A 25,153-nucleotide genomic window follows, 5' to 3' on the forward strand; every position below is an offset into this window, starting at 1 on the left:
CCGCCCCCGCCGTACCCACCCCCCCCCGACAGGGGGCGCCGCCGCGCGGCCGCGTTGCTCCGGAAAGAGCCGAGCGGCGGCGGAGGCGGCCGAGGCGGGGCGGGGCGGGCGGCGCGGGGACGATGGCGCAGCAGGTCGAGCAGCTGCGGGCGGACGGCGTGTACAAGGAGGTGCTGCGGGAGGGCACCGGGCCGCTGCCCGACTTCCGCGACGGCACAAAGGTCAGAACCGCACCGCCGCCGCCGGGACGGAGACGGGGGCGAGGGGACGGGTGGGGGCGGGGGAGGGGGGGGGGGGCTGGACGGCGCAGCGCGCATGTGCAGCCCCTCCCCCCCGGTCGCCATGGTGACGCCGCGGCCTCCTTGTCCCCCTTCAGGCCACCTTTCACTACCGGACGCTGCGATGTGGGGACGAGGAGACGCCGCTGGACGACAGCCGGGCGCGGGGGAAGCCCATGGAGCTCATCGTGGGCAAGAAGTTCAAGCTGCCGGTGTGGGAGGCGGTGCTGCGCACCATGCGGGCCGGCGAGCGCGCCCGCTTCCGCTGCGACGCCAAGGTGGGCGGGGCTTGGGGCCGGGGCTTGATGCTCGCTGTGAGCGGCCCGTGCGCTTGGGGGCGTGGTTTGTTGGGGCTTTATGCCCTGCAGGGCGTGGTTTGCCGGTGTGGGGGCGTGGCCTTCACTCACACTTGGCGCAACCGCCTCGCCGAGCCCCCGGCCCCGCGGTGGGGCCCCGGGGACGTCCCTGTCCCCACCCTGGGAGCAGCCCGGCCCAGCGCCACCTCCCCCTGCCCCGCAGCACGTGGTGCTCTACCCGCTGGTGTCCAAGAGCCTGCGCAACATCGCAGCGGGGAAGGACCCGCTGGAGGGGCAGCGGCACTGCTGCAGCATCGCCCAGCTGCACGAGCACTACTCCCTGGGCTACCCCGACCTCGACGAGCTCCAGAAGAACCCCCAGCCCCTCATCTTCGACATCGAAGTGCTCAAGGTGAGGCACCGTGCCAACGGGGGCAGCCCAAGGATGGCCGGTGGCACCCATGCCCCGGTTGGAGGCTGCGGGCAGCGGGGTGCTGGGGCTCTGCCCTCACGACGGGGTGCTGGCAGGTGGAGGCGCCCGGCTCCTATCAGCAGGATCCGTGGGCCATGACGGATGAGGAGAAGCTGCAGGCTGTACCCCTGATCCACAAGGAAGGCAACGAGCTGTACCGGCAGGGCAAGGTGCAGGAGGCAGCTGCCAAATACTACGATGCCATCGCCTGTCTCAAGAACCTGCAGATGAAGGTGGGGCTCCCCTGCCGCCCTGGCTGGGGGGCGTGCAGTCCTCCCTGCATCCCTCTTGGGAGCTTCCCCTCACTCTCCCTCTTCTGTCTCATCCTGCAGGAACAGCCCGGCTCTCCGGACTGGATCGAGCTTGACCAGAAGATCACACCCCTCCTGTTAAATTACTGCCAGTGCAAGCTGCAGTGCGAGGAGTACTACGAGGTGCTGGATCACTGCTCCTCCATCCTCAACAAGTACGAGGGTAAGGAGCGGCGGGCCAGCCTGGCCAGCCGCGGTGCACGCCAGCGGAGCGAGCAGGTACCAGGGAGCCCCCCCTGCGCTCTGCCAGCCCAGCAGCTCTCTCCCCGCAGACAACGTCAAGGCCTACTTCAAGCGGGGGAAGGCCCACGCGGCGGTGTGGAATGTGGCAGAGGCGCAGGCTGACTTTGCCAAAGTGCTGGCCCTCGACCCCTCGCTGCGCCCCGTCGTCTCCAAGGAGCTGCGGAGCCTGGAAGCCCGACTGCGGGAGAAGGACGCCGAGGACAAGATCCGCTTCAAGGGCATCTTCTCGCAGTAGAGCCCACAGTCGCAGCGGAGAGCCCACCGCTCTCTGAACAGGTCCTTTTAGATATTCCACATGTGGAATGTTCATTGATGTTTATTAATGTTTAATACAAATTTTACTTATTTGAAGTCATTTGAAGTGGCCCGGGAGCTCGCCATGGCCCGGTGACACGGCAGTGCACTTAAGTCGCAGTATTAAGCAGCGTGTAGCAATCACAGCGCACGGCTGAAGCACAGACAGAAGGGGAAGCTCTTTGCCGGGCTCCACACTGTGCTCATCATCACGCCAGGAACAGACGCGTGGGGTGACACGAGCTCAAGCCTGCTGCTCTCTGCCAAGTTCTTTTATTCTTTGTTTGATGTTTTTATACTTTATGTTGAGCTGAGCCACCGCACCTGGGGCTGGCTGAGCTGTTCGTGGCCGCAGGGGCTGCGTTGCTGAGCCTCAGCCCCGGCTCTTGCCTGTTCACGCCTGTACTCCACGCCACGTCCTCCATCGTCACTTCTCAAGGCTGCTGCTATCATCCCAAGCCGGTGTTTCCTCTATAGTACATCATCATGTCAGCATCGTAAATATTTTATATAGAATAACTGCTTGTTAGTGCTATCTATATAAAACTCTGGTTGTGCTATGCCAATATAAACAGAAGTAAAACTACTCACAGGCACCTGGTCACTCAGAAAATTTGCTGTTACAGGTAAATGAGGTAAAAACCCTGCAGGCAGGCCAGGAACAGGTCAGCAGGGTGGAGCCTGGCAAGCCCTGGCCCTGAGGCCTTGCAAACTCGCTGCAAAACAAGCCTTTAACTTGCTGTGGTGAGCAATGGATGTGTTGTAGCTGCTAAATGACTGTTCTAAGGTGTAGAGACGGGAAGAAAGCTCCATCCTGGGCTCACGGTGTAAAAGAGCTCTGATGCACACAGAGGATGTGTCAGCACGTGCCCCCCCATGGCCCGGTGCTGCAGGAGGTCAAAGCCAAGCCCACGCTGCTGCAGCACCCCAGACCTCCTGGCCCTCACCCCATGCCTAGCCCACAGGTGACAGCAGGGTGGCTGAGCCAGCAGCTTTCCTCTGCCTGCCCCACACTCCCTCCACCCCTGCCCTAGCACCATGGCTCTCCTCTTGCACAAAAGCTCTAACCGCTCACGCAGCGTACGGCTTAATGCCGACATCGACGCGTACCTGAGAGCAGCGGTGCAACCCAGAGACACCCCAAGCTGTGCCCTTCCCCGCCATGACGTGTCCTAAACAGCCCCTGACCAAACCATGCTGCCCCAACACCACCTCCCCATGTGACACCGTGTCCCCGGGTCCAAGGCTTCCCCAGGCCAGGGCTCTGCTGGTGGCTGGCAGCCCTGGTGCCACCTTCCGTGGCTGACAGGTACAGAGCAGACACGGGTACCGGTGCCTCGTCTTTACATTGCTTTATTCACACCGAAACGAAAATAAGAGAACAGAGGAACCGCTGTTGAATGCCAGCCCTTCCTCTGCCCTGCAGCTGGCAACACTGAACGGAAATAAATAGGAGGGGAGCAGGGGGGTGCCGCTCGCCCTGGGGCAGGGCTGCAGCCCCCACAGTGCTGCCTGGGGACAGATCACCCCGGAGGGCAACACACCAGCTCCTCTGGGCTGGGGGGCGGGGGGAGAAATTCCACCAGGCACTGCCCAGCGCAGCTCTACAGCCCCAAGGACCGGAGGGGGACAGGGCAGCGGGGTGGAGGCAGAGCTGGGGGGCAGCAGGGGGGACCCAGGGTGGCTCAGTCCCGAGGGCATGGCCCTGGATCTCAGCAGGGCTCGGAGTGCCGTCTCCCAGGGCCCCTCAGTCTCCGGGGACCCAGCGCCCTTGTCTCCTTCCTATGGGCTCAGGGCCCATGGCAGGCTCCAGCCCCCGGTGCTCCCGGCTGGGAAATGAAGGCTGCGGTGGAGGGGGGACACAGTGGCTGTGCCACCCTCACTCCTCACCCTCCAGCTTGAGGCTGACGCTGCGGGGCTTGGCCCGGGGCAGGCCAGGGGGGGCTGGCGGGGGTCCCCCATCCCGCTCTGCCTGGCTGGAGCCCCGTGACCGCAGGAGCTGGCTCTGCTTCCGTAGGAAGTCGACGGGCGCTGGGCAGCCATAGGTGCCTTTGCCCAGCACAGGCCGTGGGGGTCCCTTGGGGGAGTGGGCTAGGGCTGAGGCTTCCAGCTGAGCCAGGTGGGCTACATAGCCCTCGGACAGGAACTGCAGGGGACACAACGTGAGCCGGCAGCCCCAGCCACCACACTCACACCGCCATGGTGGGGTCAGCAGTTCCCCCCAGGAGCCCCAGCCGCGCCACCCTACCTGGCACTGGTTATTGAACTTCTTGACGGCCCGACCCACGATGTAGATGTGCGCCGGCGTGAGCCCCAGCGAGCTGTAGACGGAGACATCCTTGGTAGAGCCGTAGCCAGCGACAATGGTAATCTCTGCCTGCTCACGAACAAGAGTATTAGGGACCGACCCTTCCCACAGGGACAGCAACCCCCAGGGGACTGGGACACCCTCATTTTACAAGGGGATGGCTGCAACACCCCTGGGCTGGGAGCTTCCCCCCTGCGCCTCGTCATGGGCAAGGGTGCCAGCTCCACCACCACAGCCTGGTCCAGCTCCGAGCATCTCCGCATGCGCTGCTACCCCACCCCCCGGGACGGAGGTGGCTGTGGCACAGCCCACGCTACCCCTCCACCACCATCAACCCCGTGTCCCCAGCCCTGCCAGCATCCCCATCCCCACCTCGGTGCGCAGGCTCTGGAGGAAGGCAGCTTTCTGGCGCAGGGGGTCGTGGGTGAGGCCATCGCAGAAGGAGACTGCGCCGTGGGGGAAGTTGTGCTGAGAGAGCCAGGCCACCACACGATGCTTCTGCATGTCAGGGCGTCCCGTCACATAGATGATCATGTAGCCCGAGTCCTGCCAGTGCCTAGGAGGGGACATGCGCTGCTGCCAGGAGCCTGTGCGGGGACAGTCCTGCTGGCGGGAAGCCACCAATAATCTCCCAACACAGCACATGTGGGCGCTGCCTCCAAAACCTGCCTCCTCCCAGGGATCTTTATCAAGGCTGAGGGCACAGCACAGCTGCAGGACCAAAAGCAGGAGTATTTTCCCACAAGAAGGCACTAGCGCAGAGATACTGTGAAGACTTTCTGGGCCAAGGGGTGGTGGGAGATCCCCCAGCTCACCCCTGGGAAGGCAGCCTGCTCCAGTGCCCCTCGCTACCCCAACTGGGTTGTCACCACACCATGCAAGGAGGGGAGGATTGTCCCCCTTAATCAAAGGGCACCTACCGCACAACGTCAACAGCCCCTGCCCGCACTTTGGGGTCACTGCCCATGATGGAAACGCTGGCAGTGAAGGAGCCATCGATGCTGAACACGACTGACTCTGTGCCCCGGGCCACCACCGTCAGGTACGCCTCGGCGTAGCTGTGGTCCCCCCTGGGATGGGAGAGTGGGAGGGCTCAGCACCAGCTCTGCCCAAGGGGCCGGAGGGGCACCCGGGATGGCACAGCACACCTGCGTCTCACCTGACCACCATGCGCACGGGGTAGATGCCGATTGCCAGAGCCTTGTCTGGAGGGATGGTGAAGGTCAGGCGCCCGCTGCCGCTCGTCACCTCGGTGCCATAGTACAGCCACTTCCCTGACAGTGGCTGTGTCATGATGTAGATGTCCACCTGGGAGAGGGAAAAGAGCCGAGCACAGACTGAACCTCCAGATCCTGCCACGTCCCCAACCTAAAGTCCTCACAACCCTCACCCACCACCCCACACAGAGTCCCAGTTCACCACATCCCTTCCCCTGCTATGGGTGACACTAGCCCCGTGCTCCTTCCTGGACATCCCTGCCCCACCTGATGGGGTGCTGGTGGCACCTGCAGACCCAGCAGTACCTTCTCGCCCGTCAGCGTCACCACATCCAGGGGTCCGTACATGAAGCGCCCACTGAGGACCTGCGCTTTGCCCTCACACACGATCACGTCACAGGCCCGGTGGTTGGCCGTCACGTTCTGCAGGGACACCAGGGTCTCAGCAGCTTGCCCTGGGGATGCAGCTGGCACCCAAGGGAGCCCCTGAGGTGGCACAGGGGCCCCACCGGGCTGCGGGACCATCCTGGCATCCTCCTGGCAGACGGGAGCAAACCCTCTGGCTGCATCACCCCATGGCCAGGGTCTGCCCTGGCAGCCAGTGACGGCCAGAGCCCCAGAGCCCCAGCGAAGGGTCAGGCTGCCGACAGGCACGCACCCGGATTTTCACTTGGGTGCGCTTGCGCTGCCACTTCTCCCGGGGGATGGCAGGGCTGTAGATAGAGCTCTCCTCACTCTCTGCCGGCTGCGGCCCCTCCTTCTCCATCACCTGCCAAGGAGCACAGCCCCAGCTCAGCCCCTGCTAGCCCCAGCGAGCCGTGCCGCCCAGCCCACCATGCCCGCCGTACCTGGCGCAGGATGAAGGCCACCACGTCGGAGGACTCCCAGTAGCTGGCGTGGAAGAGGTGGGGCAGGGTGATGGTGGGGAAGGCGGTCAGGGCGTCGGGGCAGTACAGCGAGTAGTCAATGCGCTTTGGGCCCCACCAGCGCTCCAGGACTGCGGGGAAAGCTCGAATGAATCCATCCCCAGACCTTATCCTGCATCATAGATCCCAAGGTGCCGGCATGGGATGGGATGGGCAGGGAATGGCACTTACTCTTGACAACTTCACTGGTGCTGGCGGGAGTGGGGGGCTCTCCCAGTTCACTGCCCTTCCAGAAGCCCCCAAAGCTGCTGGTGGGGGTAGGGGGTGCAGCCACGTCCACCTTTGGCAGGAACAGGGCAGAATGCATCTGCAGGGCCTCCGCTGTGGAGAGAGACAAGTGAGGAAACCCAGAGCCCCAAGGGGACACCACCCACCCCGGGACCAGCCCTCCAACAGAGCCCCAGAGGGGTGGGCAGGGGTCGCACATCACTCTCCCCCCACCGCAGCTGGGCTGCTGTGGTGCCGTGGGTGCTCTGGGATGCACCGGAGCCTGCACCGCACCCCGGGGTGCCCAGGACCAGCCCGGCGTAGGGGCTGCTCACCCAGCAGGGACGAGGTGCCGTCACCCAGGGGGTACTTCTGGTAGCGGGGCACACTGAGTGGTGGGACAGCGTGGAAGGCCTTGGCCAAGAGGGGCTCGAGGCGAGAAGCGCAGGGATCGGCCGCGTGGAAGAGGTTGTAGATCTGCTCACAGGCGGGACGCAGCTGGGCCACTGCGGCAGAGACGGGGCGTCGGGGCTGCCCAGCCTGCGCAGCGAGGAGCCCGGCGGGGACAGGGCAGTATGGCAGGGACTCAACGCCCAAGGTGGAAAAAGCAAGACTGGGTAAGAGGAAAGGGGAGGCAAACCCAGGACATCGGTGACAGCCAGGGACGAGCTGGGGCTGGCACAGTGCAGGGAAGGGGATGCTTGGGCACACACCAGTGCCGACACCCACACAGCCAAGGCTGGGTGCACAAGGGGCTCAAACCCAGGCAGGGTTTTGGGGGAGGTCCCGGGGGTTGCAGAGGGAGCACGAGTCAGGGACAAGAGTTCAAGCCCTGCAGGGAGGGCTGGGGGCTGGCACCGTGGCTGGCAGGGGTCCTCACCATCCAGAGCAGGCATGACGGTCTTGCGCAGCGCGAGCACCAGCCCCAGCGGGGAGCCAAAGAGGAAGAAGCCGGATACCTTAAAGTCGAGGCGGGTGCTGGTGCCCTCTGCCCCGTCCAGCGGCATGGGGCCACTCCGCGGTGCCTCTGCCTCCAGCGGAGCCTCGCTGGCCTGCAAGCTGGGACAGTGGGGCTGGTGGGCATGGGGAGGGACAGCACTGTCCCGCTGCCACCAGCCTGGGGACAAAGCTGTGCCCAGCATGGCTCCGATAGTCTGGAGGAGCTGCTGGAAGCAGCAGAGCTCCAGCAAGATGCCCCCAGGGCAGGCTGCCCCCATGCAACGCTCCTCCCCAAGCTGGTGCGGATGGGAAATTCGCCCTTTCCATAAAGCACAAAATTAGTCAGGTCAGGAGGGCTCCCAAGGGCTCCCACAGGGATGGGCCACAGTGCTGCAGTCCACCCCCCGCTTGCTCTCACCTGCCCGAGGAGCTGTGATGGTGGCTGTCCCCCTGCTCTCGGCAGGGCAGCTGTGCCCCCGGCTCGGGGCTGGTCTGGCTGGACCCTGTGGCTCCGTCCGCCCCGTCGGCCAGTGGGTCCCTGCTGCCACACAGCTCGGGGGAGACGGGCTCCATGCTCTGTAGGGGGAGAGGCAGCAAGTGCCCGGCCCCCACTTAACCCCCACCAGCACCCCCGTCAACCCTGCACCCAGGGGCACGGACCCCCTTCCCGCCCCTGGCATGTGGCAGGGTGCCGGCACTCACCAGGCTGCCGCGGCGGCTGCTGCTGCGACTGCCCCCTGCACCTGCCCGGCTCTGGCAGAGCGCGTCAAAGCCCAGGATGCCGCCCACACAGTCCCCCAGCAGCACCACCTGCGGACAGCACACACCCATGCCAAGGGTGACAAAGGACAGAGCCCCCAGGGGCACAGCCCCAGCTGGAGCCCGGAGCAAAGGTTCCCCCAAATCCCCTCTCACCTGCCCGCAGAAGCCGGCTCCCTCCCCGGAATGCAGGAAAGCGCTGTACGCCTGGTTGGCACGGGCAATGACAGCACCCACAGCGTGCTGGTAGCTCCCCGAGGAGGTGGCCAGCAGCGGGAGGGCTGCCAGCGGGATGTGGTCCTGGCTGCTGGACAGGCTGTCCCTGTCGTGGCTGTAGGGGCTGAGCCTGAGGGACACGGAGGGGAGGATGAAGGAGGCTGCCCCAATGTCCCCACCCCACCGCACGACACCCACTTGCCCCAGGATGCTGCACCAGGAGTTATCTCCATCCCATCACTTGTCCTGGATGCTACACCAGGAGAAGGAAAGTCTCCTCTTCGAGGCCACCACCTCCCTGGTCCCCTCCCACAGCTCTGGGGTGGCTTTTCAGGTGGACAGCCCCTGCCTCGCCTCGTGGCATGGTACCCATCCCTGGCATAGGGCGCTGCCATCCATACTTAGAGACGAGGGCGTAGGCAGCAGCGCAGATGGGTGGGCAAGGCACCAGGCGCAGCGCCACATGCCCCAGCGCCTCGGGGAAGTGGACACGGGTGACGGCGTCGAAGGTGGCCACCAGCGTCTGCACATCTGCCTGCTTGGAGCCCGGCTCTCCCACTCCCTGGTCCAGGATGTTGCCGCTGTGGAGGATGAGGAAGAGCGCGTGGATCCGGCATACCTGTGCCGCGCTCTCCACCAAGCCGCCCTGCGGGAAGGAGAGTACTGCCCTTGGCACCCGTGCTGGCAAGCATGACCAGGGGGCACGACCCGAGGGAAGGGACAAGTGGGGCACACACCTCGGGGAAACCAGTCGCCCCCAGTCCTTCGCCATCCACCTTGGTGGCACTGGCTCCGTCCCCTGTGAGCACACAGCCCCGGTGAGCCTGGCTGGGGTGCCCAGGCAGGGGTTAGCCCTGTCCCAGGACACCTACACCAGGATTTGTGGCCAGGGCCCCCCGACTGCTCACCCAGTGCCTCATCCAGCTCCACTGGCCGCTCCAGCGTGTCCAAGAAGTCGTTGGAGCTCCACTTCGTCATCTCCTTCGCAAAGACCTCGTCACTGTCGGACAGGTCCTCTGCAGTGGCAGGGAGGGGACCATGGGTGGGGGGAGCACCCCTGTGCTTGCACCCGCACCGCAAGAGCACGCAGCCAGGCACACCCAGCCCACCCCAAGCTGCTGCCCGGCCCCTGCCACTGAAATCCCGAGCTGTGGCCACGTGGCTGCCCTGCCGTACCGTGAGCATCGAAAAACTCCTCCTCAGAGCTGTTCTCAGAGTCACGGGCGATGTTCTGCATCCGCCACTCAGACAGGCTCTGAGGAGACACCCCCCCTGCCACCAGCACGGGGTCAGCACCCAGCATCCCCCCACAGTGAGACCCCACTCCTTCCCCAAAGCTCCCCCTTGTTACTCCACCCAAAGCCCCCCTCTGGCAGATCCAGGGCCACCCTGGGTCACCCAGGGCCACTCCTGGGAGATCCAGGGACATCCAGAGCCCTCCCAGGAGACCCAGTGCCACCCAGACCCCCACCCAGGAGACCCAGGACCACCCCAGGGTCACCCAGATGCCCACCCAGGAGACCCAGGGCCGTCCCAGGTCACTCAGATCCCCCTGCCAAGAGACCCAGGGCCACCCCAGGGTCACCCCAGGGTCACTCAGGGACCCACCACTAGAGCACCACTTGGCAGACCCAGAGGCCCCCCCCAGGGAGACCCAGGCCAGGGAGGAGAGGGTCCCTCAACAGATCTCCTACGTAGAACAGCAGCAGCTGGGACACAGGGGTCCCCGTCACACCCATGCAAGACCTGGTCTCTCACCTCCATGCTGGGAAGAGTAGGAGGACCGGGAAGAGGTGGACCACTGCTTGGCAAAGGTATCATCAGGGGAGGCGTCAGCCACCCCCTGCACCTCGGCCCCCTCCTGCCCACCGGCACCCCCTGACTCTGGCCGCCCCTCAGGACAGGGCCCAGCGGCAGGGGGCTCCTCAGCCTCGCCGCACTTGGCCATCCTCTGCGCCAGCATCCGCGCTGTCTCCTCCTCCAGCTGCCTGATGTCCTCCATCGTCAGGTCCGTCCACTCGTCCTGCCAGCACCAAGCCTGGCGGTGGGCACGCAGCATCACCTTCCGCAAACCTGCGAGGGGGAAGCAGAGTAAGACAGGGGGAGCAAGCCCGGCATCACCCCGGGGTCCCCCAAACCTTCCCCCACAGCAGCACCAAGGTGCCGGGGTCGAGGGCTCGCCACGGCTGCCCCACACTCACCCACATCATGGATGAACTGCTCGATTTTGGACTGCATCCCCCAGTAGCGGAACTCCACCTTGCAGAGCTTGTAAGCACACATCAGGGGCCCGCCAGTGGCTGCCTCCAGCCAGTCGTCCCCCAGTGGGCCCCGGCCCGTCTTGGCCGAGTGGTAGAGCTTGGGGTCCTCCTCAGGCTTGTATTCCCCAGGGGAGATGGGGTCACGCACGATGTCGATGGTGTCTGCAGGGGGGAACAGTGCTCGTCACCCCACGGCACTTGGCGAGGGGATGTGGGCGGCAGCTGCCCTCGGGCGGAAAAAACTCATAAAAATCAGATGGGGCACCCATCAAATTATTCCCACACCCATGCACCCAGCACAGCCAGTAGCAAACACCCTCCACCCTGCAGCTATAACATCAAAGGCACCCTTGGGTGGGCCTGAACACATCCCGTCCTTGCATGGGGGCCTGATCCGGCACTGTGCGGAGTGGTGTGGCCGCGAGAGGCAGCGGGGCCATGGGGGGAGGCGCAGGGGTGCAAAGAGCCAGGGCTGACACACGTAGGTGCATTAGCCAGGAGATTTAGCAGCTGGGAGAGTGGCCCTGGGGGACACGGGGGCTGGTGCTGAGGACAGCCAGATGAAGCAGCTCAGCACAGGGGTAAGCCCCACCAGCTGCACCCCATCCCACCCCCCAAGACCTGAGGGTCCCCCAATAACAGGTCATAGAGCACAGCAAAATCACCATGTGACCCAGGAGGAGCCCCCCTCAAGCTTGGGGGTGTGATGGCAACACCCTCCTCTCCCCAAATGGGGGTGGCCTCCCCAAAACTGGAGGCAGGGGGGCTCACGGATGGCACCCAGGAAAACATAAGCCAATAGACCCTGGGAGGGGGCCAGTCAGCCCCAATCCTGCACAAAATCTCCTGTGGTTCAGCTGCTCCAGCCCTGTCTCCAGGCCAGCTCCCTCCAGCCTGGGCTACGGGGGTCCCGCTAGCCCCCACGACCTTCCCACAGAGCTGTCCCCAGCCAGCCCCCCCAGACCATGCCAGCCCCCACATTTATTTGCCCCCATTGATGCCCCTGAGGCATCCATTGGCCTTTTCCTCCAGCTTGGGCCAAAAAAAAAGGGGGGGAAGAGGACTTTTAAGACTCCAAAAGCAAAGAACAGTTGCAGAGCAGGCGCTTGGAAGCGGGGCTGTTCCCGTGGTGGGCAGCTGCAACGCAAAGGGCCACCAACCCTCCAAACCTCCCCAGCCTTCAAAACACACTGTGGGCTGGGAAAGCAGCACCCGTGGTGTCCAAACCCTGCAGCAAGAGGCCGGGAGGGCACCCCGGGGCTGGCACCCACTGCCTGTGCCGCTGTCCCCCCCAGTTATCATTATGCGATGGGTAAAGCCCCTCTGCCGCTGCATCACACAAACTAGAGATGCCTTGACAAAGCAGTGCTGCTCAGCCCCAGGCTGGCAGTCGGCACATGGCCGGTGCAGCGGCGAAGCGAACATGAGCCCTTAAATCGGTGCCCGAGGTGCCGGCTGAGCGGCTCGGATGGCAGCACGCTGCGGCCAGCAGTGAGGAGCTGGGATGAGATCTACTGGCTCCCAGCAGTATCGCTCCTGCAACAACCAGTGGGTCTGTCTGCTTTTACCGCTGGGAAAAAAACTGGTGATGCAGCAGTTATCCCTGTGGCTGGTCCAGACCACCTTACTGCACTGCCTTTTGAAATGTGAGATGAGATTTAAATCTGTCAGTGCTATGGGACACCACGGTCAGAGCGAGAGCTGGCAAACACAATCCCAGCAGAGTCCACACTGGGGCTGGTCCCAGCCCAGCCCCACTCCCCATGGGACACAGCAGACGCCCCGAGATGCTGCAGGACGGGCACCGGCAGGGCAAAAGTCAGGCAGGGCAGCAAGCAGCAGGCACAGAGCTGTGCCCTGCCTGCTATCCACTTGGCCCCGGTTGCTGCCGGTGGTGGCAGGGGCAGAATGCATCCCCCCCAGCCCAAGCTGCCAGCATCCCGGCCGGACATCCCTGGTGCGGCAAGAGCCAATGACAGAAATAGGTCAGATGAATCATTTCCTGAGTGCCTATTTTAGGCCTCCATTTTAAGAGGCAGCACGTCACGCTCTGCACTCCAGTACCTAAAACGACTAGACTGACACCATGGGGAAAGGGAAGCAACAGTGGCCGGGGCCAAACCCGCTGGCGAGGGAGGAATCCCACCCCGGGCTCCTGGCTCTGCCTGCCGGTTCCCCCCAGAGAGCAGTGGAGGGGCCTGGACCTGGAGAGTGACCTGGAGCAAAGCCCTGGGGAGCAAGGGAAGCAAGGCAGGGGATGGGAAAATGGGGACATGCTTTTCCAGATCCTCCCTGCCTCCACCTGCTCCAAAATGTCCTGCTGGAGCCCGGTGTGGGCTCCCACATATACCCGGAGAGGGGCCAGGAAGGCAAAGCTGTGCCAGATGACGTGGGACAGGGCTGGGACCAGGAAGGGGAAGGCTGCAAACAAATACACAGGCAAGGGAAGGCGGCAGAGGACGCAACTTCCCCCCTAAACACCTTAACGCAGACTGTAGTTCAGCAACACTGCCAGGGGAGTGGGAAGGGGGCTCAGGGCACCAGTGCCCTCCCCTGCTGGGGTCCCTCCAAGGCTGTCCCCAAAACGTGAGGGCCAGCAGGGAGAGCAAAGCCAGGCACGTTGCAGCCAGCAGGGAAGCTGAGCCCCTCGGGGCGGCACGCACTCAGCCCAGGGAGCACCACGTGGGAGCCCCGGCAAGGCACCGCGTCCTGCCCGGCGCCCCGTGCCAGCCTCGCAGCATCCGTACGCACCCAGAATCCTCTGCCTCTTCTCCGCCGCGCTCAGGTTGAAGACATTGGTTTGCTGGCCCGCGTCTGGCCGGTAGTATGTCTCGATCTCGATGGAGAACTTCTCCACGAAGGGACACGTGTACCTGGGGGATGCGTGGGGACAGGGCTGAGCCCAGCAGGACGGCTGGCCCCGCAGCCCACCCCTCGGCCACAGCGGGTCCCACCTGGTTCGGGTGTAGGGGTAGGCGTTCCAGGATTCCTCCTCCACCTGCAGCGCAGCCTTGGGGAGCAGTGCCCGAAACCAGCTGGGGATGTGGGAGCCCACATGGTAGACCTTGTGGGTGTACTGGCCGCTACCGCCAGGGCCATCGGCGTAGGGCCGGTTGGCCAGGATCTCCACGCCGCTGCCCTCGCCGCTCGACTCCTCCCGGCTCTTCTTCTGTGGGGCGAGCCACGGGGTGAGCACAGCCCCCCACCACTCCCAGACCCGTGCACCCCTACAGCCTGGCACCTGGCACCCTTCCACAACACCCAGCCCCACACCTAGTACTGGGACCCCCCCCCCAAACCTCACTGACCCCCTACACCCTGCTAATCCCTTGGGGTCAGCCTCAGGCCCCCCACAGCCCCGTGCACCCCCAGGTTCAGCCCCACGGACCCCTGCACCCCCCGGCTCCAGGCTCAGCCCTCCAGCCCCCTGCACGCCCCAGGCTCAGCCCCAAAGGCCTCCTGCATCCCCCAGGCTCCATGCTCAGCCCCACGGCCCCCTGCACCCCCCACGCTCAGCCCCACGCCCCCCTGCATCCCCCAGCCCCACCTGGATCATGTAGAGCTGAGCCACCTGGTACTCCTCCAGGCTCATGGGCAGCAGGATGTGGTACTCCTTGATGAGCATGGCGGCGGGGGGCAGCGCCTGCGGGGGCGGCCGTCAGCCCGGCCCGGCCCGGCCCCTCTTGGCTCGGCCCGGCCCGGCAACGCTCGGCGGAGCGCCCGGCCCCGTTCGGCTCGGCCCGGCAGCGCTCGGCTGGGCGCCCGGCCCCGTTCGGCTCGACCCAGCTCCGCTCGGCACGGTTCGGCCCCGCTCGGCACGATTCGGCCCCGCTCGGCCCCCCGACCCGCCCCGCTGCCATGGCAACGCACCCCCCCGCCCGCCCGGTCCCGCCGCTGCCCCCCGCCCGCCGCGCCCCGGCCCCGCCGAACCTGCGCGGCTCCGAACCGGCCCCTCGCCTCGTGACATCACAGCCCGTTCCCACGGAGACGGCCGTGACGTAGGGAGGGGGGGCGCGTGACGTCAGAGACGGGAAGGCGGCGAGCGCCGCTGCACGGGCACTCCGCGTGTGTCGCCACCGGCGCCCCGCCAGCACAGGGACCGACCCTGCGGGCCGTAACGCCGGCACCGCCGGCCCCGAAAGGGGGAGAATTTATACAAAAAAGCCTTTTTTCAAGTGTTAGAAGAGGGGCTGGCACATTCCCGCACCTCCCGGCCCAGGCACAGCTCCCAGACATCACCCCCCTCCCACCCCGAGCCAGCTCAGCCCTTCCCCGGTCACCGGCCACAGCCCCCGGGGCACTGACAACCCCCCCGCGGGGCACTGACACCCCCCACCCCACCCCCCGCGGGGATGCAGCGCAAGGCAGACTCCCAACCATGTCCTTTATTTATAAAAACACGCATTTATAAAGAGCGGAGAGCACGGGCAGCACGGCAGCCCCCCCCCGCCGCCAGCGGGGCAGGGCCACCGGGGGTCCCGGGGGGGTCCCGGGTGACAGCAGCTGTTACGTGCGAGCGTTCCGCTCTGTCTCTGCCAGGCACTCCCTGACCAGCGCCCGGGCGTGGATGATACCTGCGGGAAGAAGCAGACAGACACCCCCCTCCATCAGCCCCCAACCCACCCTCGGTGGGGCAAGGGACCCCCGGGCACGCAGGACCGGGGTCCAGCCCTTCCCCCGCCGCCCTCGTACCCCGCTTCAGCCGCTCCATGGCACTCTTGCTGCCGGCGTAGGTGGGCCGGATCTCCTTCCCCATCTCCTCGATGACGGAGAGCAGGTCGGTGTAGGTGCTCTGCGAGCCCTGAGCCCCGGGGGGCTTCATCGCCTGCGGGGGGGGCGCACAGGGAGGGGCTGAGGGCCGCCCCCACCGCCCCCGGGCCCGCCGCCCGCAGCCGCCCCGCGCCTCACCTGCACGTAGCCCATGGACGGCGGCCCGAAGTCATTGAAGAGCGGCCGGAAAGGGGCGGCGCCGCCGGGGACGGAGCCGGAGGGCGACGGGACGCTCGTGGCTGCGAGAAGGGGAGGGTTACCGGCTGCGCACCCCCCCGCCCCAGGCCCCTCACCCGGCCCCAGCCCCCCCAGGTTCCCCGCCGTTACCGGGGGGTGCGCTCACCGGCGGGCGGCGCCCCAGGCCCCGGCGGGGCGGGGCTGGCGCTGGCGGCTCCGGGGGTAGCGGGGGCGGGAGCGATGGGCTTGTAGGACATCCCCGACGGCCGCCCGCCGCTCCCGGTTCCCTGGAGAGCGGCCGGGGGGTCGGTAAGCGGCCCCCCGCGCTCCCCCCACCGGCTGTACCGCCGCTTCCCTTCGCTCCTCAGCTCCGCCCAAGCCCCGCACACCCGACGCGACCCGGGGAGAGCGGAGCGGCGGCGGCCCCGGCACGGTCCGGTTGGACGGGGCCCACCGCGGCCTTGCCTGACCCGGCCTCCCCTCACCGGCACCGCCGCTCGCCCTGATGACGCCTGCGCGCGACGCCGCCCTGACGTCACCGCGCCGCCGCGCGCCCTCGCCCCGCCTGCCGGTCACCCTGGAGACACGCGGCGTCCGCCCCGCCCCTTCCCCCCCCCACCCCCCGCCTCCATCCCCTGAGGGGCCGAGGAGAGCCCCGGGCCCCACGGCCGGTACCGGGCCTCCGCTGGGGCAGGGACCCCCCGTGCCGCCCGCACAGCCCCGGGCCAGGTAGGGGGGGGGGCGGGCTCCCGGGCAGGGCCTACCGGGACCGGTGTGGGGGGAGCGCCCCCCGGCGCGACCCTGACCTCCGGGCCTCAGCCCTTACTGCACCCGGGGGTACCTGGGACACCTCAGCGGTGGAGGGATGAAAATCTAATTAAGCCTAAGATAAAGACACATTAAAGTCCGTAGAGCGAAGAGTTTAATTTCAAAAGAGCAAAAACCCCACAGCCTGTGCCCGGGGCGGGGAGTGGGCCCGGCTGCCGTTTTATTCCTGCTTTGACCCCTCGAGGGCAGCCAGGCTGGGCACCAAAGCCCCGAGGCACCTCCCCTGCACCGGGGGCCCGAAGGAGCATCCTGGGGCCCCACCGGCCCCGAGAGCATTGGGGTGCCCAGCAGGACAGAGCAGGGCCGGGGGCAGCTCTGAGGCCTGGCTGCGATAATGGGGGCGGGCGGTGGGGTGGCTGCAGGCTCAGCCCTATATCATGGTTGGAGGGAGCGGGGGTGACGCAAAGGGCTTGGCTTCGGGTACAGGGCACAGAGCGAAGGCAGGAGGGATGAGCCAGCAGGGCTGGGGTGCAGCCGGGGGAGAGGGAACCGACACGTTTGGCTTTTGGGGTGAGGTCAGGTTGGGAAGGGGGGACGTTGCGGGGCGGGGAGCAGGAAAGAGCAAAGATCAGGGCGAGAGTGGCCGAAGCCCGGCCATCTGCACCAAAAAGCGGCCTGGCGTCAGCCCCAGCGCCCAGCACCGCGGTTGGACCTCAGCAGCCGGGCAGGCGTGCAGCCAAGGGTAAGGCTGAGCGCCTCCAGCGCTGAAGAAGTGAGGGCCTCGCCCCAGGCTCCAGCGCTGCGCTGCGCCGGCACAGCCCCAACCACAGCTGGGCATTCTTCTCCACGGCCCCCTCCTCTTCGTAAGGCACGGCAGGGGCTCGGGTCCCATGTTGGCACACGCTGCCCTCAGCGTGACATCATCCGCACAAACTCTGCCGGCAGGAAAATATGTGCAGAGCATCCCAAATATTACTAGGGGTGCTCCCGGCCCCCTCCCTGGCCCCTACCTTCGAAGTCCACCAGGCCATCCCCATTGAGATCCACGTCCTTGAGGATCTCATCCACCTCCCGGTAGTTGAGCTGCTGCCCCAGCAGCTTGCGCATGGCCTCCCGCAGCTCCGCCATGCTGATCTGCCCGTCTCCGTTGCTGTCGAACTGCAGGGCAAGTGCCCATCGGTGCCAGCCACCCTTGGTGTGCCGACAGCCTGCCCACACTTGGGCCATCCCCCTATCCCCATCCCCTCACCTCACGGAAGGCGTCACGCAGCTCCTTGATCCCAATCATGTCCGCTGTCTCCGCCAGCATCTTGGGGCCCATCAGCTCCACAAAATCATCAAAATCCACCTTGCCCCCGGCTGTGGCAGAAGCAGGGTATCACTGGGGGGGGGGAGGGGGGCAGAGATCACCGGGGCCAGGTCCGGCTGCCAGCAAGGTACAGGCCCCCCCCCCCGCACCCTGCCACATACTGATCTGCTGGGACAGCTCGATGAGCTCCATCTCGGTGGGCATGTAGCCCATGGTCCGCATGCACTCGCCCAGGTCCTTGTAGCTGATGTACCCGTCACGGTCCTTGTCGAACTCCCGGAAGGCCTGCTTCAACTCTGGGGGGAGCGTGGCGTCACCACCGGCACCCCGGCACCACCACATGCCCCCACCACTCGCTCCCACCAGCCTGTCACCCTGCTGCAGCCAGGGCAGCTCCCGACCAGGGGGAAGACCCCCAGTCCCAAGGAGGGCAGCACCTCACCTTCAATCTCTTCGGGCCGCAGCTCCCGGTCCTGGGGAAGAGAAAAGGAAAAGAGTCAAAGGAGGGGTCCTTCTCCCATGGATCCCCCCAGAGATCCTGCCTTAAATCCCCTGCCGGCCGGCAAGCGGCCACAGGGTGCAGCCAGTGGCGTGGTGCCCGGTGCAGCGGGCACGCGTGGTGTGTGGGAGGGGGCGGCCACGTACCCGCTGGGTGATGGCGATGCTCTGCCGCAGGAAGATGCAGGCTGGCCCCACCAGCCCCTGCAGCACCGAGTAGTTCTGCAGCGGAGGAGACTGTGCCGCCTCCGCTGCCTCCTCGGGGTCCCCGGTGCCAGGGGCCAGGGAGCCGGAGCGCGGTTTCCCATCCTGAGGGCAGAGCGGGCATCAGCGGCGAAGGCGGGGGAGCCCCCCTGCTGGCCACCCAGGGCAGGCATGGGCCAGTCTTACCTTGGGGAGCCTCCGCTCAGGGGTCTTGGTGCAGTTGCCCATGGCTGGGGGCTGCCCCCACGCCGCAGGGCATGCCTGGCCCCGGGGGGCCAGCTGGCGCAGTCCTGGGCACTGCCACCCCGCCGGGGCAAGCTGGGGCCAGGGCCGGGGCGGGTGTGATAGTGGCCGTGGCTGCGCGGGGATTTGAGGTTTTTATGGAATATCTGGGGATATGCAGGGCAGGCGGGGGGGGTGCCGCGCCCGCGCATAATCCCCCGGATTATTCCCCGCTTGGCCGCCCTGCTCCAGATGTGGGGAGCCGCCCAGCTGTTCCCCAGCCCCCCAGCCTCCCCGCGGGGGCACTCAGGGTCCCCCAGCACCCGCCAGCCCTGCTATGACCCGGCCCTCTGCTCCACTGCCGGTTACCTGCTGGAAAGCCGGGGGCAGCTGGGACCCCGGCTCCTCGGCAGCCCGCCGATGCTCCGTGGGGGGCACACCGCCATGGCTCAGCCGCCCTTGGCTCCCCAGGGTGCCGGTATTGCTGGGACCCCCCCTGCCCCACGAGCTGCGGGGTCAGGTGGAGGCGGCGGCGGCCTCCCCGCTTACTGGGGCCGTGGGGGCAGAGGATGCCCCGGCAGGTGGGGGGCGCAGGGCTGCCGGTGCCCCGCCGCTGGGGCCCACGGAAGAGGAAGAACATGCTGCCTCCCACCCTGTCCCACCGCTAGCCACCAGCCCTCACTCCCTCTCCGCACCCCCAGGGGCAGGCGGGAGGGAAACCGGATCCGCGCCCGGCCCTCCGTCCCTCCGGCCCTGCTCCCTCGCCGGGACGAGGCCACCGACAGAGGTAAGGTGGCCCCAAACCAGGGGGCAGCTGGGGGGCGAGCGGGACCCGCCACGGGGCTGGGGCTGGGCAGCACGACGCGGCCCCCCGGGGTGCCGGGGGGGGGGTGGTGGTGGCAGCGGGGCGCCCCGGGGGGCACCGGGGGGGGGCGGGCGGGGGCCTCCGGTTTCAGCTCCCGAAACCCGACCCGGGACGGGGCCCGAGGCACGTGGCAGCGCGGAGCCATCCTGGCCACGCCCCCTGTCCGTGTGGCCACGCCTCTTTGTCAAGTGCGACCACGCCTCCGCGTCTAGCCACGCCCCCGGGAGTGGCCCTGCCCCGCTCGCTGACGTCACCGCTGCGCCGGGTGCCGGCGCTCGCCGCGGACGTCACCGCTGGTGCGCCGCTCGCGGGGGGCGCCTGAAGGTGACGGTGGGTCCCGGTAACCGGTGCTGGTGCCGCTGCCCGCCCCGCCATGGCCGCCCGGCAGCTGCTGGCGCTGCGGCGCTTGCCCGCCGCCTCCTTCTCGGTGAGCGGGGACGGGGGAGGGCGCGCCGGGGCGGGGCCCGCCGGCCCCGGTGCTCCCGGCGCTGAGTGCGTGTGTCCCCGCAGACGGCGCCCAAGAAGACGCAGTTCGGGTCGCTACGGGACGAGGACCGGATCTTCACCAACCTCTACGGGCGGCACGACTGGCGGTGAGTGGCGGGGTCGGGGGGTGGCCCGTTGCCACCAGCTCGGTGCCACCGGCCGTGCCGTGCCCGCAGGCTGCAGGGCGCCCTGCGCCGCGGCGACTGGTACAAGACGAAGGAGATCCTGCTCAAGGGGGTGGACTGGATCCTCGGCGAGATCAAGGCCTCGGGGCTGCGGGGCCGCGGCGGCGCCGGTTTCCCCACCGGCCTCAAGTGGAGCTTCATGAACAAGCCCCCGGACGGCAGGTGAGACCGGGACTGGCCCCGTCACCCCCCCGCGGGGAGCCTGGCCCTGACGGCACCCGCATCCCCCTCCAGACCCAAATACCTGGTGGTGAACGCAGACGAGGGGGAGCCGGGCACCTGTAAGGACCGGGAGATCATGCGCCATGACCCCCACAAGCTGGTGGAGGGCTGCCTGGTGGCGGGGCGTGCCATGGGCGCCCGCGCTGCCTACATCTACATCCGCGGCGAGTTCTACAACGAGGCCTCCAACCTGCAGGTGAGCGGCGGATGGGGGCGAGGGGGCCCCAGCCAGCAGGGGAAGGGGGCTGCCCCAGACCCACTGGTCCTTGCCCGCTGCAGGTGGCCATCCGGGAGGCGTACGAGGCTGGGCTGCTGGGGCGGGACGCCTGTGGCTCGGGATATGCCTTCGATGTCTTCGTGGTGAGGGGTGCCGGAGCCTACATCTGTGGGGAGGAGACGGCGCTGATCGAGTCCATTGAGGGCAAGCAGGGCAAGCCACGCCTGAAGCCCCCTTTTCCCGCCGACGTGGGTACGTTCCCGGCCCTCCCTGCTTTGCTTCTGTGGCTCTTGGCAGCATGAGCCATTTCCAGGCACTGCTGGAGAGTGGGATAAAATGGCAGCGACCGGACAAAACCAGTCGTCCCCAAGCCACCGTCCTGCTGCAGCCGTTGAGAGCTCCCACCACTTCCAGGTGTCTTTGGCTGCCCCACCACGGTGGCCAACGTGGAGACGGTGGCTGTGTCCCCCACCATCTGCCGGCGGGGTGGTGCCTGGTTTGCCAGCTTCGGGCGGGAGCGCAACTCAGGGACAAAACTCTTCAACATCTCGGGTCACGTCAACAACCCCTGCACTGTGGAGGAGGAGATGTCAGTGCCGCTGAAGGAGCTCATTGAGAAACACGCCGGTAAGCACCATGGGCTGCCCTGCCGAGCCATGCTGGGGCCATGCTGGGCCCAGCTCAGCCCGCCCTGTCCACCCTCTCTGGCAGGGGGTGTCCGCGGGGGCTGGGACAACCTGCTGGCTGTCATCCCGGGGGGCTCCTCCACGCCGCTGCTGCCCAAGTCAGTGTGCGAGACTGTGCTGATGGACTTCGATTCCCTGGTGCAGGCGCAGAGCGGGCTCGGCACGGCTGCCGTCATTGTCATGGACAAATCGGTAAGGGACGGGCCCCCTCACCAGCCCCCCCGTGCCGTGGCAGGGCCCTCACCCTCCCTTCCCTCCCCAGACTGATGTCATTAAAGCCATCGCCCGCCTCATCGAGTTTTACAAGCACGAGAGCTGCGGGCAGTGCACCCCATGCCGAGAAGGTGAGCAGGGGGCCGGGGCGGGCAGGTGTGGGGCCTGGGGGGCCACACTGCAGGCCCCTCATGGCCTTCCCATCCCTGCAGGTGTTGACTGGATGAACAAGGTCATGGCGCGGTTTGTGCAGGGCAATGCACAGGTGGCCGAGATCGATGCGCTGTGGGAGATCAGCAAGCAGATCGAGGGCCACACCATCTGTGCCCTGGGCGACGGTGCAGCCTGGCCTGTGCAGGTGGGGCGTTTGGGGCGGGGAGCAGGGTCGGGGGGGGTTGTCAGCCTTTCCCCCCACCCCCTTAACCCATCTCCTTTGCTCTGTGCAGGGCCTCATCCGCCACTTCCGACCTGAGCTGGAGGAGAGGATGCGGCGCTATGGGGAGGCCAAAGCCCGAGCGGTGTCGGCGTAAGGAGGCGGTGGGGGGGCAGGGGCTGCCGGCAGTGGTGGCCCTGCCTGTTCCTACTGGGGGGGCTCCCTGGGCAACTTGTGGGTTCTGCTGAGGGATCCTCAATAAATGCTGTTGCGCTCACGGGCTCGCTTGGCTGGGAGGGGGGACAGGTGTAAGCTGCGGACATAACCTGGGAAGGGACCACTGGCAGGGCTTTGGGGTCCTGCCTCCCCTGGAGCAGGGTATCCCCAGGATCAGGGGGATCACGCAGCCAGGGTATGGATTTCCTCCCCACCCCCAAAGGGAGATCCTGGTTTTCCATGAGCTTCCATGGCCCCCGCTGGGCTGGGCCGGGGGGCAGAGGCAGCACTACACTGTTGGGGTAATACATGGCCCCCAGCCCATCCCTGGGGACACCATGCTCCCTGCCGTGGGGACACCAGGACAGCTCCTGCCTGTACCAGTGCTGCAGGGGACAGCTGTCGTGTCCCCCCAGCCCCCATAGTGTTGGCATCGAGGGCCAGCCATGCACTGTGACTCACAGATCATGGCACAAGTGGTTCCAAACATGGCTTTTTACTAAATCACAGTGTGTGACGCCAGCTGCAGGCAGGTGGAGCCTGGCAGGCAGCAGCACCCATGGGTGGAAGGGCTGGTTTCCTCACGGCACCCTCCTCCCACCCCATCCCGGTGTGCATGTCAAGGCCACCCCTAAAAATGCCCCCCCCGGCACCTGAGGGCCACCTCGTTCCCTCTGGCGTCACGTCGAGGGGCTTCGTGCCGGCATGTAGGTCTTCCTGCGGTAGCCATTGGGCAGCAGCAGCTCCAGCGTCAGCTCGGTGATGATGGCTGTCAGCCCCCAGACCTTGTGGGGGCCGTTGAGGAAGACAGGCAGGGTGTAGCCATAGCGGCCGGCGGTGCGGAAATGGGTGTAGCCCTGGTTCTCCTCCCGCAGCAGGTGAGCCAGGGGCAGGGTGAAGACCTCCTCCACCTGCCGGCACAGGTGACAGGGGGGTGGCCAGGGCCGGCTGCCACAGTAGCACCAGGGAACTGGGTGCTCAGCCTAGGCGGGGGCCGCAGCCAGTGCAGGGTCACCCACCTCATCGGGGTTGGGGGTTAATGTCCAGTCCTCCAAGGGCCCCAGGTTGGCCACAACGGGAGCCACCATCTGTCCCTGCTGGAAGGTGCATCCACAGGGGATGGGGGTGACAGTCACCCCTTCCCCAAAGTGTCACCCACGCACCCGGATCCCCTCTCCCCAGCCCCGGACACCCTGCGGCCCTACTGTGCATCTGTCACCCAACACCCCCTTGCCTGCTGCCACCCGTGTCCCTGTCATTCCATGAATCTGTCATTGTGTCCCCGCCAACCCCTGTGTCCCCATCACCCTGTGTCCCTGCTGCCACCCGCCCTTATGTTCACGTGCCCTTTGCCACCCCCACGTCCTTAGTGTCCCCACACACCTTGCAGCCCCAGCCCGGCGCCCTTGTCACCTCGCCCCCCCGCCCCGCCCCCCGCCCCCGGTGCCCTGTACCCGGTCGGGCAGCGGCCGCAGCTGCCCCCAGACGCTCGGTGCCGCCACCGCCACCCCCAGCTCCTCCCGCGTCTCCCGCAGCGCCGTGGCCACCGCGTCGCCGTCCGCCGGGTCGCGCCGCCCCCCGGGGAAGCTGCAAAAGGCCGGGGCAGGGAGGGCACGGGGGGGGTCGGCGTCGGCCCGGCCCCGGGCCCCGCTCCCGCCGCCGGTACCTGACGTCGCCGCTGTGGGGGCCGCCCAGGCGGCGGGAGCGGAGGGTGAAGAGCAGCGCGGGGCGGCCGCGCACCGAGCACAGCGGCACCAGCACGGCCGCCGCCGCCGCCGCCCCCCCCCGCCGCCCCGCCGCCGCCGCCAGCCGCGCCCGGCACCGCCGCTCGCTCCCACCGCCCAGCAGCGCCGCTCCCGCCGCCTCCGCCATGGCGCCGCGGGCACCGGGGGGGGGCGGTGCCGGCCCGGGCCCGCCCCCTCCCGGGTGCTCCGGCCTCCCGGGGGGGCGTGCAACCGGCCACCCCGGTGGATAGCCTCGCCCCAGTGTGCAAGCGGCCCCCCATGTGCAACTGCCTCCCGGTGTACAACAGCCCTGCCGGGTGTGCAACCACTTCCCAGCGTACAACCCCCCTGCCAGGTGTGCAACCCAGCCGCGGGATGAAACCTCCTCCCGGTGTGCAACCCCTCCCAGTACGCAAACCCCTCACCAGGCGTGCAACAGCCCCAGGGTGTGCAACCACCCCCGCCAGCTGTGCAACATCCTCCCGGCGCGCAACTGCCCTGCCTGCTGTGCAACCCACCTCCAGCTCTGCACACACACCCTTGGGCATGCAGCGGCCCTGGGTGTCCCACCCTCCCACTGGATGTGCAACAGACCCCACCGGGTGTGCAACGGCCCCCCCCCCAGCTTTGCACAACACCCACCTGCAGCTTTACAATGCCCTGCCAGGTGTGCAGTCCTCTTGCTGGGTGTGCAACAACCCCTGCTGGGTACGCAACCCACCCCCCCAGCTTTGAAATGCCCCTGCTGGGTGTGCAACAACCCCCACCAGATGTGCAACCCCCCTCCCAGCTTTGCACACACACAACTCCCACCACACGTGCAAGCCCCTCTCCAGCTGTGCAACCCTGTTCGGGAGTTCGCAACCCTCTGACGGGGTGTGCGCCCCCCCAGTGCCACTCCTGTGTTCCCTCACCCAGGGGTGCTGCGGTGGGAACCCCCCCCAGCTCTGCTCCCACCACCGCAGCCTCAAGGAGGAATGAGGGAGGGGAAACTGAGGCGCATGAGCAGAGGCCTTTGGGCCCCACCACCACCCACGCCACTGCCCCACAATTATCCCCCAGCTGTTAAAGAGCAGCCCCCAGCCCCTGCGCAGGGTGGGGCAGCCCCTGGGGGAGCTGGGACCATCGCTGCCCAAGCACCTGTAACACTGGTACCACCGGTCTTAATAAATCAAGGGGGTTATTGGTAAGAGGGGGAAGGTTCTGGGCCCTGTTATCCTGCGGGGGAATTTCTTCCCTCAAAACAGCCTCGACTGGGTCCAAGGCTGGGAGAAGGCTCCCAGGGTGTAAC

General features: G+C 67.0%; 6 protein-coding genes across 12 annotated transcripts; 2 read left to right on the forward strand and 4 right to left on the reverse strand.

The window, feature by feature from the left end:
- The first annotated feature begins 66 nt into the window (after nucleotides 1–66).
- Nucleotides 67–2,480, forward strand: AIP (aryl hydrocarbon receptor interacting protein). Of its 2 annotated transcripts, none has more exons than XM_055721869.1 (6): nucleotides 67–221; nucleotides 377–556; nucleotides 798–986; nucleotides 1,103–1,279; nucleotides 1,379–1,520; nucleotides 1,630–2,480. In XM_055721869.1, the coding sequence occupies exons 1-6, from the start codon at nucleotides 123–125 to the stop codon at nucleotides 1,833–1,835; spliced, it is 993 nt and encodes a 330-aa protein (XP_055577844.1). In that variant the 5' UTR covers nucleotides 67–122; the 3' UTR covers nucleotides 1,836–2,480. The 2 variants fall into 2 exon arrangements, with proteins under 2 accessions (XP_055577844.1, XP_055577845.1); XM_055721870.1 differs by having other exon boundaries at nucleotides 1,379–1,512; nucleotides 1,630–1,702.
- Nucleotides 2,481–3,231: 751 nt separating this feature from the next.
- Nucleotides 3,232–14,754, reverse strand: PITPNM1 (phosphatidylinositol transfer protein membrane associated 1). Of its 4 annotated transcripts, XM_055721808.1 has the most exons (24): nucleotides 14,658–14,754; nucleotides 14,275–14,370; nucleotides 13,682–13,896; nucleotides 13,479–13,600; nucleotides 10,668–10,889; nucleotides 10,225–10,539; nucleotides 9,643–9,738; nucleotides 9,375–9,482; nucleotides 9,204–9,265; nucleotides 8,868–9,112; nucleotides 8,407–8,596; nucleotides 8,194–8,301; nucleotides 7,910–8,067; nucleotides 7,433–7,611; nucleotides 6,888–7,058; nucleotides 6,517–6,666; nucleotides 6,268–6,416; nucleotides 6,078–6,188; nucleotides 5,726–5,842; nucleotides 5,362–5,510; nucleotides 5,123–5,272; nucleotides 4,575–4,758; nucleotides 4,143–4,271; nucleotides 3,232–4,040 (listed from the first exon to the last, which is right to left on the reverse strand). In XM_055721808.1, the coding sequence occupies exons 2-24, from the start codon at nucleotides 14,350–14,352 to the stop codon at nucleotides 3,774–3,776; spliced, it is 3,675 nt and encodes a 1,224-aa protein (XP_055577783.1). In that variant the 5' UTR covers nucleotides 14,353–14,370; nucleotides 14,658–14,754; the 3' UTR covers nucleotides 3,232–3,773. The 4 variants fall into 4 exon arrangements, 3 of the variants coding, with proteins under 3 accessions (XP_055577783.1, XP_055577784.1, XP_055577785.1); XM_055721809.1 differs by lacking the exons at nucleotides 3,232–4,040; nucleotides 4,143–4,271; nucleotides 14,658–14,754 and having other exon boundaries at nucleotides 4,662–4,789; nucleotides 14,275–14,486; XR_008734097.1 differs by lacking the exons at nucleotides 3,232–4,040; nucleotides 4,143–4,271; nucleotides 4,575–4,758; ... (2 more) ...; nucleotides 5,726–5,842; nucleotides 14,658–14,754 and having other exon boundaries at nucleotides 7,512–7,611; nucleotides 14,275–14,488.
- A 343-nt stretch (nucleotides 14,755–15,097) lies between these two features.
- CDK2AP2 (cyclin dependent kinase 2 associated protein 2) lies at nucleotides 15,098–16,216 on the reverse strand. Of its 3 annotated transcripts, none has more exons than XM_055721896.1 (4): nucleotides 16,160–16,216; nucleotides 15,636–15,736; nucleotides 15,420–15,552; nucleotides 15,098–15,301 (listed from the first exon to the last, which is right to left on the reverse strand). In XM_055721896.1, exons 2-4 carry the CDS (start codon nucleotides 15,648–15,650, stop codon nucleotides 15,234–15,236), a joined length of 216 nt encoding a protein of 71 aa, XP_055577871.1. In that variant the 5' UTR covers nucleotides 15,651–15,736; nucleotides 16,160–16,216; the 3' UTR covers nucleotides 15,098–15,233. The 3 variants fall into 3 exon arrangements, with proteins under 3 accessions (XP_055577871.1, XP_055577869.1, XP_055577870.1); XM_055721894.1 differs by having other exon boundaries at nucleotides 15,841–16,175; XM_055721895.1 differs by having other exon boundaries at nucleotides 15,825–16,175.
- Nucleotides 16,217–16,304: 88 nt separating this feature from the next.
- On the reverse strand, nucleotides 16,305–19,708 carry LOC102046883 (calcium-binding protein 2). Its single transcript, XM_055721885.1, has 8 exons — nucleotides 19,045–19,708; nucleotides 18,640–18,810; nucleotides 18,397–18,558; nucleotides 18,194–18,224; nucleotides 17,913–18,047; nucleotides 17,692–17,801; nucleotides 17,453–17,600; nucleotides 16,305–17,377 (listed from the first exon to the last, which is right to left on the reverse strand). The coding sequence occupies exons 2-8, from the start codon at nucleotides 18,679–18,681 to the stop codon at nucleotides 17,352–17,354; spliced, it is 654 nt and encodes a 217-aa protein (XP_055577860.1). The 5' UTR covers nucleotides 18,682–18,810; nucleotides 19,045–19,708; the 3' UTR covers nucleotides 16,305–17,351.
- A 93-nt stretch (nucleotides 19,709–19,801) lies between these two features.
- NDUFV1 (NADH:ubiquinone oxidoreductase core subunit V1) lies at nucleotides 19,802–22,199 on the forward strand. The gene is made up of 10 exons (XM_055721863.1): nucleotides 19,802–19,967; nucleotides 20,051–20,133; nucleotides 20,203–20,373; nucleotides 20,446–20,629; nucleotides 20,713–20,902; nucleotides 21,065–21,277; nucleotides 21,362–21,528; nucleotides 21,599–21,680; nucleotides 21,762–21,907; nucleotides 21,996–22,199. The coding sequence occupies exons 1-10, from the start codon at nucleotides 19,914–19,916 to the stop codon at nucleotides 22,077–22,079; spliced, it is 1,374 nt and encodes a 457-aa protein (XP_055577838.1). The 5' UTR covers nucleotides 19,802–19,913; the 3' UTR covers nucleotides 22,080–22,199.
- Nucleotides 22,200–22,615: 416 nt separating this feature from the next.
- On the reverse strand, nucleotides 22,616–24,028 carry NUDT8 (nudix hydrolase 8). Its single transcript, XM_055721886.1, has 4 exons — nucleotides 23,805–24,028; nucleotides 23,593–23,725; nucleotides 23,158–23,235; nucleotides 22,616–23,049 (listed from the first exon to the last, which is right to left on the reverse strand). Exons 1-4 carry the CDS (start codon nucleotides 24,008–24,010, stop codon nucleotides 22,819–22,821), a joined length of 648 nt encoding a protein of 215 aa, XP_055577861.1. The 5' UTR covers nucleotides 24,011–24,028; the 3' UTR covers nucleotides 22,616–22,818.
- Nucleotides 24,029–25,153: the final 1,125 nt, after the last annotated feature.

Source organism: Falco cherrug, chromosome 10, assembly GCF_023634085.1.
Source record: "Falco cherrug isolate bFalChe1 chromosome 10, bFalChe1.pri, whole genome shotgun sequence".
NCBI classification, from domain to species: Eukaryota; Metazoa; Chordata; class Aves; order Falconiformes; family Falconidae; genus Falco; species Falco cherrug.

Excerpts from the sequence above, each read along its gene's own strand:
- AIP (XM_055721869.1), top strand. The coding sequence starts at position 123 with ATGGCGCAGCAGGTCGAGCAGCTGCGGGCGGACGGCGTGTACAAGGAG. Across the intron at positions 222-376 it reads ACTTCCGCGACGGCACAAAG|GCCACCTTTCACTACCGGAC; the intron begins GTCAGAACCGCA and ends GTCCCCCTTCAG. Across the intron at positions 1,280-1,378 it reads TCAAGAACCTGCAGATGAAG|GAACAGCCCGGCTCTCCGGA; the intron begins GTGGGGCTCCCC and ends CTCATCCTGCAG.
- PITPNM1 (XM_055721808.1), bottom strand. The coding sequence starts at position 14,352 with ATGCTCATCAAGGAGTACCACATCCTGCTGCCCATGAGCCTGGAGGAG. Across the intron at positions 7,059-7,432 it reads CGTCATGCCTGCTCTGGATG|TGGCCCAGCTGCGTCCCGCC; the intron begins GTGAGGACCCCT and ends TCTCTGCCGCAG. Across the intron at positions 4,041-4,142 it reads AGTTCAATAACCAGTGCCAG|TTCCTGTCCGAGGGCTATGT; the intron begins GTAGGGTGGCGC and ends TGTCCCCTGCAG.
- CDK2AP2 (XM_055721894.1), bottom strand. The coding sequence starts at position 15,931 with ATGTCCTACAAGCCCATCGCTCCCGCCCCCGCTACCCCCGGAGCCGCC. Across the intron at positions 15,737-15,840 it reads GCCTGGGGCGCCGCCCGCCG|CCACGAGCGTCCCGTCGCCC; the intron begins GTGAGCGCACCC and ends CCCTTCTCGCAG. Across the intron at positions 15,302-15,419 it reads CATGGAGCGGCTGAAGCGGG|GTATCATCCACGCCCGGGCG; the intron begins GTACGAGGGCGG and ends TTCTTCCCGCAG.
- LOC102046883 (XM_055721885.1), bottom strand. The coding sequence starts at position 18,681 with ATGGGCAACTGCACCAAGACCCCTGAGCGGAGGCTCCCCAAG. Across the intron at positions 18,559-18,639 it reads CTGAGCGGAGGCTCCCCAAG|GATGGGAAACCGCGCTCCGG; the intron begins GTAAGACTGGCC and ends CTCTGCCCTCAG. Across the intron at positions 17,802-17,912 it reads CGAGCTGTCCCAGCAGATCA|CCGGGGGCAAGGTGGATTTT; the intron begins GTATGTGGCAGG and ends CTTCTGCCACAG.
- NDUFV1 (XM_055721863.1), top strand. The coding sequence starts at position 19,914 with ATGGCCGCCCGGCAGCTGCTGGCGCTGCGGCGCTTGCCCGCCGCCTCC. Across the intron at positions 20,630-20,712 it reads ACGAGGCCTCCAACCTGCAG|GTGGCCATCCGGGAGGCGTA; the intron begins GTGAGCGGCGGA and ends TGCCCGCTGCAG. Across the intron at positions 20,903-21,064 it reads CCCTTTTCCCGCCGACGTGG|GTGTCTTTGGCTGCCCCACC; the intron begins GTACGTTCCCGG and ends CACCACTTCCAG.
- NUDT8 (XM_055721886.1), bottom strand. The coding sequence starts at position 24,010 with ATGGCGGAGGCGGCGGGAGCGGCGCTGCTGGGCGGTGGGAGCGAGCGG. Across the intron at positions 23,726-23,804 it reads CCCCACAGCGGCGACGTCAG|CTTCCCCGGGGGGCGGCGCG; the intron begins GTACCGGCGGCG and ends GGCCTTTTGCAG. Across the intron at positions 23,050-23,157 it reads TAACCCCCAACCCCGATGAG|GTGGAGGAGGTCTTCACCCT; the intron begins GTGGGTGACCCT and ends CTGTGCCGGCAG.